The 19,676-nt window shown below is 40.7% G+C and overlaps 1 protein-coding gene across 1 annotated transcript in view; it reads left to right on the top strand.

The window, feature by feature from the left end:
• The first annotated feature begins 336 nt into the window (after positions 1-336).
• The window catches only part of LOC139367070 (potassium voltage-gated channel, subfamily H (eag-related), member 2b), a 299,775-nt gene continuing 280,435 nt past the window's right edge, over positions 337-19,676 (top strand). Inside the window, exon 1 of the mRNA XM_071105066.1 lies at positions 337-412. Within this exon, the coding sequence (XP_070961167.1) occupies positions 337-412 (76 nt within the window). The remainder of the gene's footprint in view (positions 413-19,676) is intronic.

Below are 19,676 nucleotides of genomic sequence, written 5' to 3'. Positions count from 1 at the left end.
AACCTCTCGTCTTGCAATTCACCTGAGAGGATATCATTTTTGACAGTTCAAGGGACGTAAACAAACACGGGCTCCTCTCCTTGGAAACTGGAAACTGTCTCGCGATCCCCCCCAAATAAAGTGGACGCTCATTTCTAGAACGCTACTTTTCACTTAAAGGACTGTCCACTTGGTCCATCTCATGAAGTTACAAAAACGTAGGTCGGGGATTACAGTATTTATTATTCTATGACGAGGACACAGTGAATGTCGTCCGTTTGTCGGGACTCATCGACGTAGAGGTCAGCATCGGCGACAGAAAGTCCAATAACTCCAGTGGGATAGCGTTCAGCAAAGATGCCAGTCCGAAGGGGTCACGTGGCACCACAGAATACTTTCCTCGATACCATCATTAGGAAATTCGATAGTCAAAGTAAGTGGTTTGATTATTGCATGCATTTTATTATTTGAGTCCAATAATCAGTTCGTGCCTATTAGCCTATGAATACATAGCCTAAACAAATTGGATGACAACCTTCGGTAACATAAGCCTACCACATTCATTTTTCTTTGCATGGTAAGAAAAAGGTGTCATGCTCTTTTGCAAATATTGGACAAATATGATGCAAATAATATTGAGTCATTTATTCTCTTGAGAATAGTGATAGGCATACACTCTGGAGCTTTAGGATTTGCACATGTTATGAGGACTTTTTTATGAGAGCAGACTGAAAATGAAAACATAACAAATTATGCTGGTATGACATTATTGAGTGAAGTTAATAAACACAATGTTGAAAAATACAGCTTGCCTGTACATGTTTAAAATTGAATGAAAATAATCACCTCAGCACCATAGATTAAATTTACCATATTGTAAAACAAAGTCCAATCACTTCAAACTAAATTATTTTGACAACTTAAATTTCTGTTTTGCATTTTTTATGCTGTGGGTAGGTGACATGATATGTTATAAACATATATTTGTGGATGTTTTGTACATTCAACTCTAATTCTGTGCATACTGTGTGTACATATCGAGCAATGCCAAGAAGACGACTGACCAATCACATTGAACGCAGGAGATAGCCAAGTCCTAGAGTTTACACTTTCACACTGTGCATACAGTTCAGTCACAGTCTCAAATCCTGCGGAGATGAAAGTATTTGGTCTCTCACGATTAAATGGAATCTGTTAATGATCAACAATTGTGCTCACAAAACAAGGCCCATTTTTATTGTTTTAAAGCTGCAATATGTAACTTTTTGTGTGACCCGACAAAATTCATGTAGAAATGTTAGTTATAGATCTGTCATTCTCACTAGCTAGGTTTCCATCCAATTGGAGACAGATTTTTATGGGAATATTTTAAAAATATGCGTAAAGAAAATGTAGCACTTTCCCACCAGTGGTGTGTTTCCACCAAACAGACTTGTTGTGGATACAAATCAGTGTGTGATGAATAGTGCACACAAAATGTACTTTTTCGCTTAAGCTTTCATGTACTGAAGACATTTTTTAAGTTCAACGTGTTTTCATTTGTCACAAAAACTGTTGTGTTAAATAGCAAATGTGGGTAGGCTGTGCGGGTAGTAGGCTAGTCTACATGATGAGATTATTATTATGGATAAGAATATTTTTATTTGTCAAACGGCAGTCGAGCATCGATCATCATGTCAACAGAATCAGACTCTTGATATTTATTGGAAAGGAGTATCAATATCACCGTGCACTTTCACCAACCATCTATCGTGTCTTTGGCTATGCCGGATTAAGTGATATGACATGCTATTCTATAAAATAATTTCTCCGTAATTAATATCACCTGATTGAGCTAGTCATGTAAATGTAATTAACTAGAGAGCCGGGCACCACAAAATAATATTTATAGAGCTGTTTTCTTCCGAATAAACTCTTAAAGACCTAGTAATATTTTACATCCATAGCAGTCGATATCAATAGTCACTTCAATTCAGTCTCATCTGAAAGTTGTAAAGTCTTTTATCTGCAAGAACATTGGCTAACAATTTGAATCAGCAATACAAAATCGGGTTTAATTATTTTACTAAATACCTAACTAATCACACAGAATTCACATACACACAATTAATCATAACTTGATTACAAATTACGTCATAAAGGAAAACGTCCCTAGCGGGCGGAACAGATATGACAGCTTGTTACACAAAGGAAAAGGGTCTGGGTTGAGTGAAAGAGCTGGAGACTGAGGAACAAAGGGAAAAAGCTGTGCTATTGTAAATACAGTATCTTATGCATTCTAAATTACCGCCCATTTGGAAAAGGAAAATGCAATAAATATTTACTCTGAGCTGCGCTTCAGTAGGTTGGTGGTAGATGGAACAAAACGAGTCCTTTGTCCTTTGAAGAATGTCTCTGCTGGTCAATTGGATACGTTGTAGTAACGTCGTTGTGTGACAGACGGGATACTCTGTCTGTTCCTTTCTAACCTTCGTTTGCAGCTGCTGTTGCTAACTCAAATGCTAGGAGATATCACTTCTGTAGTGAATAAGAGTTCAAAAGTTCATACCATTCGCAACCAAAGCTCATGCTGATGTTGGCTTCGTTCTGTAGTTATTATCTGAACCATTCTGACATCGGACCGTCGTCCCCATATCCTCGGAACAGGAAGTTATGTTGTCGTCATGGCTTTATATAGGAAGGGAGAAGAGGGCGTGTATGAAAATTTCTATAGCCCATGTCCCTTCACAGAGGCGGGCCACTGATTGAGCAGAGCCCTAACCTTATGAAAACCCAAATCTCTCATTTTAGAAGCTAAAATCACATTTCATCCCATCACAAATAATTTAAATTGAACAACAATTCCATGTGAATCCGATAACTCTAATGTGTAGACTTTCCACTGTAGAGTTTATGTCATCTTATCATTGATGAGAATGTCTCAGATGACAACAGAACTGACATCGTATTCATTAAGTACCACTGCATATGTTCAATTGTTCGTATTACCAGAATATAGTTCATTTCCCCCACCTACTAATGTTCCCAGAATCTCTATGTTAACCAAAGGTTTTTTAAATGTAACCTCAGTAGGGTAGAGAAAGGAAAAAGGGGGGAAGACACATGACACATCATAAGTTATTTCATCTGTAGCCTAGTAAACTGCATGCCTTCCTGAGTCGTAGAGGGAGGACCACACACCATATCATCGAAGTTTACTTCGATATGATGGTTATTATATAAATGTTTACACATAAAGACGTTTCCACCACCATTTCTTGCATAATTAATTTTACAGATACAAACAAATGATCTGTCTGCATTTATAAAATTGTAACGAAACTTCCTGTTTCCATTACAGCTGATTTTTTTTACGGTATGACTTTTTTATACGTATGAAAGCAAGTCTAAGAAGTGGTAGATCTGTTCTATGTGCGCTATTTCTATGCTTACTGTTCTTAAATGTTGTTTTTGTGTCTCGTACTTCCGGTTTTGTACACCAGGTTCAAACAGATGAAAATACAATATTTTTGGTTATTGAAAATATATTTCATGACAGTTTAGATGGTACAATGATTCCAAATACTAACTTGCTTGTTTTGTCACATAAACTGACATTTTGACAAACTATTACAATTTTAGCAACCAGGAAATGGCAGAGTAATTTCTGCATTTTGCTAATTTAATAGTTGACTGTTTAATTTAAAAAGTAAACATGTAACCTGTTTGGAGCCATGAGCTTTCTGACCCTTGATGTCTTTATTTCAGTTTTGCAAAGTTTTGGCAAGCTTTAATGGACCTCAATGGCCTGCTGTGCTATCTTTGATGCAAATTGCCAAGTTTATCCATTTCTAAATTGACTTGCTTCCCAAGCATGGCTGATAGAGAGGTGGTAAACACTGGTGTCACGAACAGTCACCACAGCACTGCCTTAGGGAAATTCACTTTAATCAGGGTAGAGAGAGTGAGAGAGAATTTGAATACAAATCGGATGTGAGTCAGAGGAGTAAAAAGTGAACAGGAATCAGCAATCAGCATCTAGCACCTCTGGCCTCAGCAAGAGCAGTCTGATGGTGTTGTCCACTCAGCCACAAACCACCTAGCCTTGTATGCCTCTTTTCTTGGTGCTCCTACATAGTGTCCTCCTCCTCATACACTTGACTGAAAAGGACAAATCGCGTGCAGAGAATAGACCAATAAGCAGGATTTTATCATAGGGAACACTTTCTAAATTTACAGTTGCCCTTGAACCTTACAAAAGGATGAATAGCCTTTTGTATTACAGTAGCCTATGTCTAATTCCAGTTAAGCGCATAGTAATATTCTCAGTCTGTTTGCACACGACTGGAGCCTGCTAAAGGGGATTCATTGACGTTTTCTTCCTATGGTGCATTGACAGTGTTCCATGCCAATAGTTGCTAGGCTTGGATAACTCACTAGATTACTGAAAAACGAATGATCCCTAGGCACCTCAAGGAGCTGCTGCATGTTCCTAAAGCTTAACATTATCTTAACATTATCTTGGTCATTATTATTGTTATTATTGTTATTGTTAGTACTTCTCTCCTTAAGTATGTCTGTGCTATTATGAATTGGTTTCACACAGTTTTCTCAGGCAAAGCAAAGCATGAGGTTTTGATTTCAGTTTGTCTTATTATGTTATGGATTACCACCGCTATGCGTTCTTTTACGCTGAGTGTACAAAACATTTTGTAAAATTTAACCTTTAACTAGGCAAGTCAGTTAAGAACAAAATCTTATTTACAATGACGGCCTACCCCGGTCAAACCTGGATGGCTGCCCTATAGGACTACCTATCACAGCCGGATGTGATACAGCCTGTACTCAAACCAGGAACTGTAGTGACCCTTCTTGCACTGAGATGCAGTGCCTTAGACCGCTGAGCCACTCAGGATCCCATATCAAATGAACCATTTAGAAATTACAGCACTTCTTTTTTTATATTGTCCCCCCATTTTAGGGGACCAACAGTATTGGGGGAAATTCACTTACACTACCGGTCAAACTTACACCTACTCATTCAAGGGTTATTCTTTATTTGTACATTGTAGAATAATATTGAAGACATCAAAACTATTAAATAATACATATGGAATCATGTAGTAACCCAAAAAATGTTAAACAAATCAAGATATATTTTAGATTTTAGATTATTCTTCAAAGTAGCCACCCTTTACAGCTTTGCGCACTCTTGGCATTCTCTCAAGCAGCTTGATGAGGTAGTGACCTGGAATGCATTTCAATTAACAGGTGTGCCTTCTTAAAAGAGTGATGGAAAAACAGCCAACAAGTGCTCAGCATATGTGGGAACTCCTTCAAAGCTGTTGGAAAAGCATTCCAGGTCAAAATCAAAAATCAAATCAAATTTTATTGGTCACATACAAACAGCAGATGTAAATGCGAGTGTAGCAAAATGCTGTTACGGTTTTCTTGTCGAGAGAGAGAGAGAGAGAGAACCAAAATGCAGCGTGGTTATTTCGATACATGCTCAATAAAAGATAAACATGAACAATACAAAACAATAACCGTGAAAACCTAAACAGCCTTATCTGGTGCAAACAAACACTGAGACAGGAACAATCACACACAAAACACTCAAAGAATATGGCTGCCTAAATATGGTTCCCAATCAGAGACAACGATAAACACCTGCCTCTGATTGAGAACCACTCCAGGCAGCCATAGACTATTCTAGACAACCCCACTAACCACAATCCCATGACGTACAAAAACCCCAAGACAAAACACACCACATAAATATAAATGTCACACCCTGGCCTGAACAAAATAATAAAGAAAACACAAAATACTAAGACCAGGGTGTGACATGTGCTTCTAGTCCCGACTATGCAGTAAAATCTAACAAGTAATCTAACAAATTCACAACAACTACCTTATACACACAAACACACACAAATGCAAAGGGATGAATAAGAACATGTACATATAAATATATGGAGGAGCGATGGCATAGGCAGATGCAGTAGATGGTGTAGAATAGAGTATATACATGAGATGAGTAATGTAGGACATGTAAACATTATTAAAAGTGGCGTTATTTAAAGTGACTAGTGATACCTTTATTATGTCAGTTTATTTAAGTGGCCAGAGATTTTAGTCTGTATGTTGGCAGCAACTTCTCTATGTTAGTGATGGCTGTTTAACAGTCTGATGGCCTTGACATAGGAGCTGTTTTTCAGTCCCTCGGTCCCCGCTTTGATGCACCTGTACTGACCTCGCCTTCTGGATGGTGGCGGGGTGAACAGGCAATGGCTTGGGTGGTTGTTGTCCTTGATGATCTTTTTGGCCTTCCTGTGACTGTAGGTGTCCTGGAGGGTGCTGTAGGTGTCCTGGAGTGCAGGTAGTTTGCCGCCGGTGATGCGTTGTGCAGACCGCACTACCCTCTGGAGAGCCTTGCTGTTGAGGGTGGTGCAATTACCTTACCAGGCGGTGATACAGCCCGACAGGATACTCTCGATTGTGCATCTGTAAAAGTTTGTGAGTGTTTTAGATGACAAGCCAAATTTCTTCAGCCTTCTGAGGTTGAAGAGGCGCTGTTGCGCCTTCTCCACCACGCTGTCTGTGTGAGTGGACAATTTCAGTTTGTCCGTGATGTGTACGCCGAGGAACATAACACTTCCCACCTTCTCCACTAATGTCCCGTCGATGTGGATGGAGGGATGCTCCCTCTGCTGTTTCCTGAAGTCCACGATAATCTCCTTTATTTTGTTGACGTTGAGTGAGAGGTTATTTTCCTGACACCACACTCCGAGGGCCCTCACCTCCTCCCTGTAGGCTGTGTCGTTGTTGTTGTTAATCAGGCCTACCACTGTAGTGTCGTCTGCAAACTTGATGATTGAGTTGGAAACGTGCAAGGCCACGCAGTCATGGGTGAACAGGGAGTACAGGAGGGGGCTGAGCACACACCCTTGTGGGGCCCCAGTGTTGAGGATCAGGGTGGAGATGTTGTTTCCCAACTTCACCACCTGGGGGCGGCCTGTCAGAAAGTCCAGGACCCAGTTGCACAGGGCGGGGTTGAGACCCAGGGTCTTGAGCTTAATGACAAGTTTCGAGGGTACTATGGTGTTAAATGCTGAGCTGTAGTCAATGAACAGCATTCTTACATAGGTATTCCTCATGTCCAGATGGGATAGGGCAGTGTGATGGCGATTGCATCGTCAGTGGACCTATTAGGGCAATAAGCAAATTGGAGCTGGTTGAGTGAATTCCAAGAGAGTGCTAAGCTGTCATCAAGGCAACGGGTGGCTATTTGAAGAATCTCAAATATTTGGATTTGTTTAACACTTTTATGGTTATTACATAATTCCATTTGGGTTATTTCAAAATAAAGGGCAATATGTGTATTAAGGTAGTAAAAAGTTAGCTATTTGGTAACATATTCATAGCACGCAATGACTACATCAAGCATGTGACTACACATTTTTTGGAATGCATTAAAAAATGTTCTTCTTATTTTTTCAGATTATACGACTGGTAAATAATGTATTGTGTCATTTTGGAGTCACTTTGTATTGTAAATAAACATTCATGTGGATGCTACCATGATTACGGATAATCCTGAATGAATAGTGATTTTTTTTAATAGATTTTTTAAATTTGAAACTTTATTTAACTAGGCAAGTCAGTTAAGAACAAATTATTATTTACAATTACGGCCTACCAAATGGCAAAAGGCCTCATGCGGGGACAAGGGGTGGGATTAAAAAAAATTGAAAATAATAAAGGGGTCTAAAGCACTGCACCTCAGTGCTACAGGTGTCACTACAGACACCCTGGTTCTAATCCAGGCTGTATCACAACTGTCTGTGATTGTGAGTTCCATAGTTCGCACAATATGCCCAGCGTCGAACGGGTTTGGCCGGTGTAGGCCGTCATTGTAAATAAGAATTTGTTCTTAACTGACTTGCCTAGTTAAATAAAGGTTAAATAAATAAATAAAATAAAGCATAATAGGACAAAACACATCCTTACAAGAGAGACACCACCACACCACATAAAGAGAGACCTAAGACAACAACACAGCATGGCAGCAACACAACATGACAACAACATGGTAGCAACACAACATGGCAACAGCACAGCATGGTAGCAGCACAAAACATGGTACAAACATTATTGCGCACAGACAACAGCACAAAGAGCATAAAGGTAGAGACAACAATACATCACGCGAAGCAGTCAGTAAGAGTGTCCATGATTGAGTCTTTGAAGGAAGAGATGGAGATAAAACTGTCCAGTTTGAGTGTTTGTTGCCGCTCGTTCCAGTCGCTAGTTGCAGCGAACTGAAAAGAGGAGTGACCCAGGGATGTGTGTGCTTTGGGGACCTTTAACAGAATGTGACTGGCAGAACGGGTGTTGTATGTGGAGGATGAGGGCTGCAGTAGGTATCTCAGATAGGGGGGAGTGAGGCCTAAGAGGGTTTTATAAATAAACGTCAACCAGTGGGTCTTGCGACGGGTATACAGTGATTACCATTTTACAGAAGAGTATAGTGCAGTGATGTGTCCTATGAGGAGGATTGGTGGCAAATCTGATGGCCGAATGGTAAAGAACATCTAGCCGCTTGAGAGCACCCTAACCTGCCGATCTATAAATTATGTCTCCATAATCTAGCATGGGTAGGATGGTCATCTAATTCAGGGTTAGTTTGGCAGCTGGGGTGAAATAGGAGCAATTACGATAGAGGAAACTAAGTCTAGATTTAACCTTACCCTGCAGCTTTGATATGTGCTGAGAGGACAGTGTACCATCTAGCCCTACTCCCAGGTACTTGTATGAGGTTGTACTCACACCGGTGGGAAGAGCCAAACCACATGACCTTTGTTTTGGAGGTGTTCAGAACAAGGTTAATGGCTTGTTGGACACTAAAGAAGCTTTGATGTAGAGAGTTTAACACAAAATCCGTGGAGGAGCCAGCTGAGTATAAGCCTGTATCACCTGCAAATAAATGGAGGAGAGAGCTTCCTACTGCCTGAGCTATGTTGCTGATGTAAATTGAGAAGAGCATGGGGCCTAGGATCAAGCCTTGGGGTACTCCCTTGCTGACAGGCAGTGGATGAGACAGCAGATGTTCTAATTTTGTACACTGCACTCTTTGAGAGAGGTAGTTAGCAATCCAGACCAAAGACCAGAGACACCAATACGCCACAAGAATGGAATGGACTACCGCAGTGGTTCCAAAACGTTTTATAGTCCTGTACCCCTTCAAACATTCAACCTCCAGCTGCATACCCCCTCTAGCACCAGGGTCAGCGCACTCTCAAATGTTGTTTTTGCCATCACACTACATGATACATTTATTAAACATAAGAATGAATGTGAGTTTTTGTCACAACCTGGCTCTTATATGACCAGGGCACAAATAATAATATAATAATAACAGCTCGATTTGCCAAGGCAAGAAACTCTGAGCGCGGCTCTATCCAGAAATCTGGCAGTGGCTTCTGATTAAATTACATTTTCACAGAACCGTTTGTTGCAATTTAGATGAGGCTCTCTTGTTCAGATATCGGTAAGTGGACTGGAGGCAGGGCATGAAAGGTATAACAAATCCAGTTGTTTGTGTCGTCCGTTTCTGGAAAGTACCTGCGTAATTGCGCACCCAGCTCACTCAGGTGCTTCGCTATATAACATTTGATATTGTCCTTAAGCTTGAGTTCATTTGCACCAAAAAATTCATACAATGATGGAAAGACCTGTGTGTTGTCCTTGTTAATGCAGACAGAGAAGAGCTCCAACTTTTTAATCATAGCCTCAGTTTTGTCCCACACATTGAATATAGTTGGGGAGAGTCCCTGTAATCCTAGATTCAGATCATTCAGGCAAGAAAAAATCGTCATAATGCAAGTGGCCAGACAAGTGAAAATTATGGTCAGTAAAGAAAACTTTAAGCTAGTCTCTCAATTCCAAAAAACTTGTCAATACTTTGCCCCTTGATAACCAGCGCACTTCTGTAAGTTGTAAAAGCATTACATGGTTGCTGCCCGTATCATTGCATAATGCAAAAAATACACGAGAGTTCAGGGGCCTTGCTGTAATAACAAAGTTAACCATTTTCACTGTAGTGTCCAAAACATCTTTCAAGCTGTCAGGCATTCCCTTGGCAGCAAGAGCCTCTCGGTGGATGCTGCAGCGTACCCAAGTGGCGTCGGGAGCAACTGCTTGCACACGCGTTACCACTCCACTATGTCTCCCTGTCATGGCTTTTGCGCCATCAGTACAGATACCAACGCATCTTGACCACCAAAGTCCATTTGATGTCACAAAGCTGTTCAGTACTTAAAAAATATCCTCTCATGTTGTCCTGGTTTCCAGTGGTTTGCAGAAGAGGATGTCTTCCTTAATTGACCCCCATAAACGTAACGGACATACAGTATACCATGCTCGCCACATCTGTTGACTCATCCAGCTGTTACACATATAATTAATTGGCTTGTATGCAAAGCAGTAATTGTTTCAAAACGTCTCCTGTCATGTCACTTATGCGTCATGAAACAGTGTTGTTTGATGAAGACATTGTCTGTATAGTTTTTTTGGCCTTTTCCCCCAGCATTTTCCCAGCCATATCCGCAGCAGCAGGAAGAATGAAGTAATCCACAATATTATGGGGCCACTCGGTAGCTCACCATATACAGTGCCTTGCGAAAGTATTCGGCCCCCTTGAACTTTGCGACCTTTTGCCACATTTCAGGCTTCAAACATAAAGATATAAAACTGTATTTTTGTGTGAAGAATCAACAACAAGTGGGACACAATCATGAAGTGGAACGACATTTATTGGATATTTCAAACTTTTTTAACAAATCAAAAACTGAAAAATTGGGCGTGCAAAATTATTCAGCCCCCTTAAGTTAATACTTTGTAGCGCCACCTTTTGCTGCGATTACAGCTGTAAGTCGCTTGGGGTATGTCTCTATCAGTTTTGCACATCGAGAGACTGATATTTTTTCCCATTCCTCCTTGCAAAACAGCTCGAGCTCAGTGAGGTTGGATGGAGAGCATTTGTGAATAGCAGTTTTCAGTTCTTTCCACAGATTCTCGATTGGATTCAGGTCTGGACTTTGACTTGGCCATTCTAACACATGGATATGTTTATTTTTTAACCATTCCATTGTAGATTTTGCTTTATGTTTTGGATCATTGTCTTGTTGGAAGACAAATCTCCGTCCCAGTCTCAGGTCTTTTGCAGACTCCATCAGGTTTTCTTCCAGAATGGTCCTGTATTTGGCTTCATCCATCTTCCCATCAATTTTAACCATCTTCCCTGTCCCTGCTGAAGAAAAGCAGGCCCAAACCATGATGCTGCCACCACCATGTTTGACAGTGGGGATGGTGTGTTCAGCTGTGTTGCTTTTACGCCAAACATAACGTTTTGCATTGTTGCCAAAAAGTTCAATTTTGCTTTCATCTGACCAGAGCACCTTCTTCCATGTTTGGTGTGTCTCCCAGGTGGCTTGTGGCAAACTTTAAACAACACTTTTTATGGATATCTTTAAGAAATGGCTTTCTTCTTGCCACTCTTCCATAAAGGCCAGATTTGTGCAATATACGACTGATTGTTGTCCTATGGACAGAGTCTCCCACCTCAGCTGTAGATCTCTGCAGTTCATCCAGAGTGATCATGGGCCTCTTGGCTGCATCTCTGATCAGTCTTCTCCTTGTATGAGCTGAAAGTTTAGAGGGACGGCCAGGTCTTGGTAGATTTGCAGTGGTCTGATACTCCTTCCATTTCAATATTATCGCTTGCACAGTGCTCCTTGGGATGTTTAAAGCTTGGGAAATCCTTTTGTATCCAAATCCGGCTTTAAACTTAACAACAGTATCTCGGACCTGCCTGGTGTGTTCCTTGTTCTTCATGATGCTCTCTGCGCTTTTAACGGACCTCTGAGACTATCACAGTGCAGGTGCATTTATACGGAGACTTGATTACACACAGGTGGATTGTATTTATCATCATTAGTCATTTAGGTCAACATTGGATCATTCAGAGATCCTCACTGAACTTCTGGAGAGAGTTTGCTGCACTGGAAGTAAAGGAGCTGAATAATTTTGCACGCCCAATTTTTCAGTTTTTGATTTGTTAAAAAAGTTTGAAATATCCAATAAATGTCGTTCCACTTCATGATTGTGTCCCACTTGTTGTTGATTCTTCACAAAAAAATACAGTTTTATATCTTTATGTTTGAAGCCTGAAATGTGGCAAAAGGTCGCAAAGTTCAAGGGGGCCGAATACTTTCGCAAGGCACTGTAAGACACTTCTAGCCCCTTCTTGTTAATGGTATCTGTTGCTTTTATACATGTCGTACTACTCGAAAGTCGTCTTTATTTTCGCTCAAAAAACTTCCGTGGCTTATTCTTCAAATGGTCATGTTTCGTTTCTAAATGTCTGCGCAAGAGTGAAGGTTTCCGGTAAGAGAGTAACGGTTAATGTGATTGGATGTTAATTATTTGACTAGGCTACCTGTATTTGATGTTGTGTTGTTATTTCGCTGAACACTAGATGATTAAAACATTTTTGGGGCAGTGAAGTGAGGCTACTCAGGAGAGAAAAAAAACTCACCCAAATGTTTAGCCCCGTTGGAAAATATAAATATACTGTTTGAAAAACACTTTTGATTAACAAGGCAAAATCGAAATTGGTCTTTAAAAGTTAGGATCAGCTTGATCTCCCCTTTAAATAAAGGACTCACTGTGGCTGCCTTCTAAGCAATGGGAACCTCCCCAGAGAGGAAAGAAAGTTACAGATGCACAAATATCAAACTCCCAAGACCTGTTAACCTCTCACCATTACAGCAACAAGGGAGATTAGCATTTTTTGGGGGGGTATGATATTTGTGCATCTGTAACTTTCTCACAAAAACAATTTGTCGCTGTCCCAATAATTTTGTAGTCCACTGTAGACTGATCAGGTGAATACAGGTGAAAGCTATTATCCCTTATTGATGTCACTTGTTAAATCCATTTCAATCAGTGTAGATGAAGGGGAGGAGACCGGTTAAAGAAGGATTTTTAAGCCTCGAGACTATTGAGACATGGATTGTGTATGTGTGCCATTCAGAGGGTGAATGGGCAAGACTAAACGTTTAAGTGCCTTTGAACAGGGTATGGTAGAAGATGCCAGGCTCACCGGTTTGTGTGTAAGAACTGCAATGCTGCTGGGTTTTCCACACTCAATGTCAAGGACTGACCTTAGTTATCTATGTTTTATGTATTATTTTGGTCAGGTCAGGGTGTGACGAGGGTGGGTATTTGTGTTTTAGTCCTGTCTAAGGTTTTTGTATATCTATGGGTTTTTTGTATGTCTAGGTAATGTAGGTCTATGGTGGCCTGAATTGGTTCCCAATCAGAGGCAGCTGTTTATTGTTGTCTCTGATTGGGGATCCTATTTAGGTTGCCATTTTCCATTTTGATTTTGTGGGTTATTGTCTATGTGTAGTTGCATGTCAGCACTCGTTGTATTAGCGTCGCGGTCATTTTGTTAGTTTGTGTAGTGTTCTTCGTTAATTAAAGAAGGTGTATTCATATCACGCTGCGCCTTGGTCTCATCAATACGATGAACGTGAAACTCAACAGTTTCCTGTACGTATAAAGAATGGTCCACCAAACAAAGAACATCCAGACAACTTGACACAACTGTGGGAAGCATTGGAGTCAACATGGGCCAGCATCCATGTGGAACGCTTTCGTCACCTTGTAGAGTCAGTCCATGCTCCAACAAATTGAGGCTGTCCTGAGGGCAAAAGGGGATGCAACTCTATTAGGAAGGCGTTTCTAATGTTTTGTACACTCAGTGTACCCTTGTCTTGTAAAATTCTCCTGTGAATTATATTATTCAACCTGAGTGAGTTGGTGTTGTAAATTTATCCAGGTGGGATTGGAAATGAAAAATGAGAGGGTGGATCAAATAGCCCTAGTGGTTACATTGCTGTCTAATCATTTGGTGATGGATGCTTGGCTTTTCTCTCTGCCTATGTGGGGAGCCTGACTGTCATCCATTGCCAAGACTTTGATGTACTGTATCTATTCTTAAAGGGATAGTTCACTCCAAAGATTGTCAGATATTTATAGATCCCAAAAGTCTTATTTTGAGAGGAGTTCTTATCCCTGCCATCAGTTGTGTAGTTCTGGTATATGCTTAGACCCCAAATTAATAGGAAATACGCACCGTCTAATTTCCTTATTTTATTGGGTACCTGGTTTTTCCATTCATATGGGTTTGAGGCATTTATCTGCATCTACACAATCAATGGCATAGGATATGAACTCATCTCAACAGAAGACTACTTTGGATGTATGAAAACATAGGACAAAGTTGGATAGATACACACATTTTCAGCAAAATCCCGTTTGATTAGCACCCCATCAACATTACAATAGGACATCCTGAGACTTCCAACAAAATATCAAAATCCATTATTTTCCTAGGCTATACAGTCATGATCTAAACAATACATACGGTAATAACCATCTATAACCAAACTCTGTATCCTTGTCCAGTTGCACCCCACCTGGACAAAGCCGAGTAAAGACACTAAAACCAAAAAGATTCCTATTCTAACCATGGCAACTCAAGCTGAATTACCTCTTTCGTTGGGACAACGGGACTTTAAAATAAAGATCGCTTTATTGGTCAGTTGTATACAAGGTCCAACTGAAATGTGTCTTCCACTTTTAACCCAACCCCTCTGAAAGCCACACATACATATACAGGTTTTTTAGAGAGGTGTGTGGGTGCACTAGGTGCCCGAGGAGCTGTTGTTGTGGGGGGTTAAGAGCCTCGCTCAAGGGCACAACGGCAGTCAATGGCTTCTAGGATTTGGTACCAGTAACACTCCGGTTGCCAGCTCACTTCCTGACATATTTAGAGGGGGTAGATCAGGTTTAATATTGCAGATATATTGTTATTTTTTTAATTGTATATATACTGAACATAAATATAAACACAACATGCAACAATTTCAACGATTTTTCTGAATTACAGTTCATATAAGGAAATCAGTCAATTGAAATAAATTTGTTAGGCCGTAGTCTATGGATTTCATGACTGAGATTACAGATATGCATCTGTTGGTCATAGCTACCAAAAAAAATGGGCCTCACAATGGGGTTCACAATGGGACTCACAATGGGCCTCACAATGGGCCGCAGGATCTTATTCAAATTTCAAATTGACAATCGATAAAATTTAATTGTGTTCTTTGTCCGTAATTTATGCCTGCATGCGCATACCATAACCCCACCGCCACCATGGGGTACTCTGTTTACAATGTTGACATCAGCAAACTGCTCGCCCACATGATGCCATACACATGGCCTGTGGTTGTGAGGCCGGTTGGACGTATGACCAAATTCTCTAAAACAACATTGGAGGCGGCTTATGGTAGAGATAATAATGATGAATACTCTGCCAACAGCTCTGGTGGACATTCCTGCAGTCAGCATGGCAATTGCACGCTCCCTCAAAACTTGAGACATCTGTGGCATTGTGTTGTGTGACAAAACTGCACATTTTAGAGTGGCCTTTTATTTTCCCCAGCACAAGGTGCACCTGTGCAATGATCATGCCTCTTTAATCAGCTTCTTGATATGCCACACCTGTCAGGTGGATGGATTATCTTGGCAAAGGAGAAATTTTCACAAACAGGGAAATAAACATATTTGAGATAAACCCTTTGAAGAACCTGAGATCTTTCATTTCAGCTCATGAAACAAGGGACCAACACTTTACATGTTGCATTTATATTTTTGTTCAGTGTATATATATTTTAATATATTTTCCTTTATTTTTTTCTCCTAACCCTACCACCCCTCCCTTAATTGGAGTAAACTAATGGACAACAACACTTTGGCTTTTACTTCCAGCTTATACATACAATATGCATTTTATGGAAACAGTATATTTTACAATAGTTATCTTTTGTTTGTTTTTAGTCTCCTTCAGCTACCCTCAAATCCTCCCATCTATCTCTGAAGACCATCCAGTTTTGATTTCTATTTGCCATATATTTTTCAAATGTACTGTGATGTTTCACAAAAGTTTTGAACCTTTCTACTCACATAGTTTCAACAGATTGTAAATTAAAGATAAACATTTTTGCTAAGAGTATTCTTATATTATTGATCGATTGACTTTGGCTTTTCAAATCACTCAGCAGTGCTATTTGCAGAGTTAGCTCCAGGTTAATGTTGCAATGCGAACTAAAACAAGCTACATATGTACAGTCCCAAAACAAATGATCTAATGATTCATCCCTTCAGTTGCTGGCTCGCCTCTCTAACCACTAGGCTACCTGCCACCTTGTTTTCTCTGTCTGTGTAGTCATTGCTCCCTGGCCCCATGAGATAGAAGCCTCCAATTTGCACTGTATGAGATGGGAGCTGGGGAGGACATTAAGCTTTACAGCCCAGGCACAAACACCATCACCAGGGAAACTAGCCAGGCCCACACATAGTTCCCCAGAGGACAATGTCCTTCCTTCCAGTCTTCCAAGGTAGCTGACTCAATCCAGGCTCTGTCTGTAGACCGAGAACCAGGATTGTGTGAATGATCTGAAGACATATGCCACTGTACATTCGGCACCTGAACACCACTGCTTTGAGCAGTGTTCAGGAGAGGGCCTTGATGTTCCTTCACACGGCATCTGAGAGAGAGAGAGAGAGAGAGAGAGAGAGAGAGAGAGAGAGAGAGAGAGAGAGAGAGAGAGAGAGAGAGAGAGAGAGAGAGAGAGAGAGAGAGAGAGAGAGAGAGAGAGAGAGAGAGAGAGAGATGCTACCTGCTACCTGCTGCCCCCAGTATATCGATACACTGGGGGCAGCAGGTAGCCTAGTGGTAAAGACCGTTGGGCCAGTGACCAAAAGGTTGCTGGTTTGAATCCCCCAGCTGACTAGGTGAAAAATAATTCTGCCCTTGAGCAAGGCACTTACCCTAATTGCCCCGGATAAGAGCGTCTGCTAAATGACTAAAATGGATCACGACTAACATTGGCTGTGCATGGATTAGCGATAGGTGTTGTGTATTTATAGGTGTCTATAATAAGTAGTGTTCTCTCAACCTGATCCCTAGTCACTTAGCAGTAGTGGGGCTGATTATCCATGCATGCAGGTTCACTGATGTTATTTTTTCCGTCTCCCCCACCCTCAATTGTGGAACTTGGTACGATCCCAGCCATATTGACACTGACACGGTTTGTTTAGGCTAGACCCCGTCCAATCATCTCCTTTAGCCAAGACAGTCATTAACACAATCTTTCCATCTCTGCATCTGTAAAACTGTTATTTACGATACCTCTCTTCCCCCCTCACTCCGTTTGACTCTCTCTCAGCAGAGTCTCTCTCTCTCAGCATCTTCCCTTCTGTACTCTGTTGTCTCTGTTGCTAGCTGTCATTCCCAGTCTCTATGAGCAACCCGCTGGGTTGTCATGGTCTAACAGTTTCATCCCCCCGCTGCTGCCAGGCACACGTCCAACTGGGGAACATGGCACCTGCTGGGGAAATGAGTTCCATACTTCCGCTTCCAGCCTATCCTGTCCATCACCTAGTGTCCTTTGTTTGTGCGTTCCAGCTTTAAACGACGCAATGCTAGCTTGGGTACCTAGGCTAGTGTGTCAGTTTTATTTTATTTTATTTGACAATTTAAATACGCAAAATGTTGGACAAACAAGGCAATAGATAAATATACCAAAACTGTGAGGATCCAAAAAAGTCAAGAGACTTGTTTCCAATGTGGTCTTCTCAATGAGAAGATGCGGTTTCATTGTTGACTTGAACTTGCGTCGTTTTAGTAAACAGACTAGCTATGCTAGCTGCTCAGATAATGATGTGCTTTTTGTGTGAGGCAGATTTAATTAGCATTTTCTATTGTATTATCACATTTGAGGTCAAAAGGTAAAGTGAGATATCGGAAACCTCTCAGGTGTGATGTCGGATGAGGAGTTGTCGTTGTAACAAGAAGTATCTCCTCCTCAGTTTTTTCACTGGGATTGCCTTTAGGCAATTCCACGGTAACTGAATGACGATGAGACTCTTTCACTTTAAAAGTATGCCAAACAAAAACCATTGATTGCAAAGTTAAACAAACCATGCAGGACTACGTCTAACAATTTCCACTGAACATTTTACAAAAACACATTTACTCGAAGAACCGTGCAGATGTTTGGTAACGGAATGATGGTAAAATCTCCCTCAATTTTTGTGTGACCACATTTTCAAAACGCTGTTAAATATCTATTCTGAATGAGGATTTAAAGATGTCTGCTGAAAGAATAGGGTGTCAGTTATGACATGGCACCTTGAGTTTGCAAAAATGCAACTACAGTAAGTGAAGTGGATTAACACTCGGTAACAGAATGATGGTAACAGAATGACATCATGGGTCCCTGATCTGTACTATACAGAAATACATAATTATGGATGTCATTATTTTCATGGTGATGTATACTGAATAGGTACACAAAGGTAGAATTATTTACTATCGTCCTTTGCGTGTTTGGGTATTTTTCTACACACTGTGTCACACCCTGGTCTTAGTATTTTGTGTTTTCTTTATTATTTTGGTCAGGCCAGGGTGTGACATGGGGATTTATGTGGTTTGTTTTGTCTGGGGTTGTTTGTAATTATGTTTATTGTGGTTAGGGTAGTACTCTAGGTAAGTCTATGGTTGCCTAGAGTGGTTCTCAATCAGAGGCAGGTGTTTATCGTTGTCTCTGATTGGGAACCATATTTAGGCAGCCATATTCTTTAGGTCTCTTGTGGGTGATTGTTCCTGTCTTTGTGTTTGTTGTCACCAGATAGGCTGTTTAGGTTTTCTCACGTTTATTGTTTTTTTGTTTGTTAGTTTATTCATGTATAGTTTTCTTTATTAAAGAATCATGAATAACCACCACGCTGCATTTTGGTCCGCCTCTCCTTCACCTAAAGAAAACCGTTACACACTGGTTATTATTGTAATGCTCTCCGCCCGCATTACAGACCAAATCTGTACCAATCATAGAAGTCTATGTTTCACAAGTTTGGACATCACAGTTTATCACAGTAGAGCACAGTAGAGTGCATTACAGTAGAGCACATCACAGTAGAGTAGAGTTCAATACAGTATAGTTCAGTAGAGCACAGTGCCATACAGTAAATTATACTGTACTCTAATCTAGTGTGCTCTACTGTACTGTACTAAACTGTATTGCAGTACTGTATTGTTCTGACCTATACTCTAGTATACTCTAGTTTTCTTAAATGTCTGTGCTGTGCTGTACTGTGATCTACTGTATTCTGCTGTTCACACTTGTGAAACAGATGTCTATGATTGGTTCAGATTTGGACTGACCAAATTTCAATGTCCATGGATGTCCGGGGTCAGTCCCTGCTCAGTAGGTGAGAGGGCTGGTTACAGTAAATGGAGAGAGAGGGGGCTCATGGGTAGGTGTCAGTAAGAGCCTGGAGAGGTGACATTAACTGGAGAGAATAGAGACGGGGAGAGAGAGCGAATGGTTGTTCAGACTGTTTTAACACTCTTGGTTTGACCACATGACGACAGAAAGATAACAAAATCAATTATGGGCTGAACATAACAGTATGCCAGTGGAAGGGAGGACAGTAGCAGGTGGTCGACTGTGGTTTGTGACTACAATGAATTCCCATTGTAGCCAATTCAGTTGCAGTCATTCTGTTACTGTTTTTTTTTT

Source organism: Oncorhynchus clarkii, chromosome 15, assembly GCF_045791955.1.
Source record: "Oncorhynchus clarkii lewisi isolate Uvic-CL-2024 chromosome 15, UVic_Ocla_1.0, whole genome shotgun sequence".
Lineage (NCBI taxonomy): Eukaryota > Metazoa > Chordata > Actinopteri > Salmoniformes > Salmonidae > Oncorhynchus > Oncorhynchus clarkii.
Note: the sequence above shows the minus strand (reverse complement) of the source record. Positions and strands in the feature narration are given on the sequence as shown.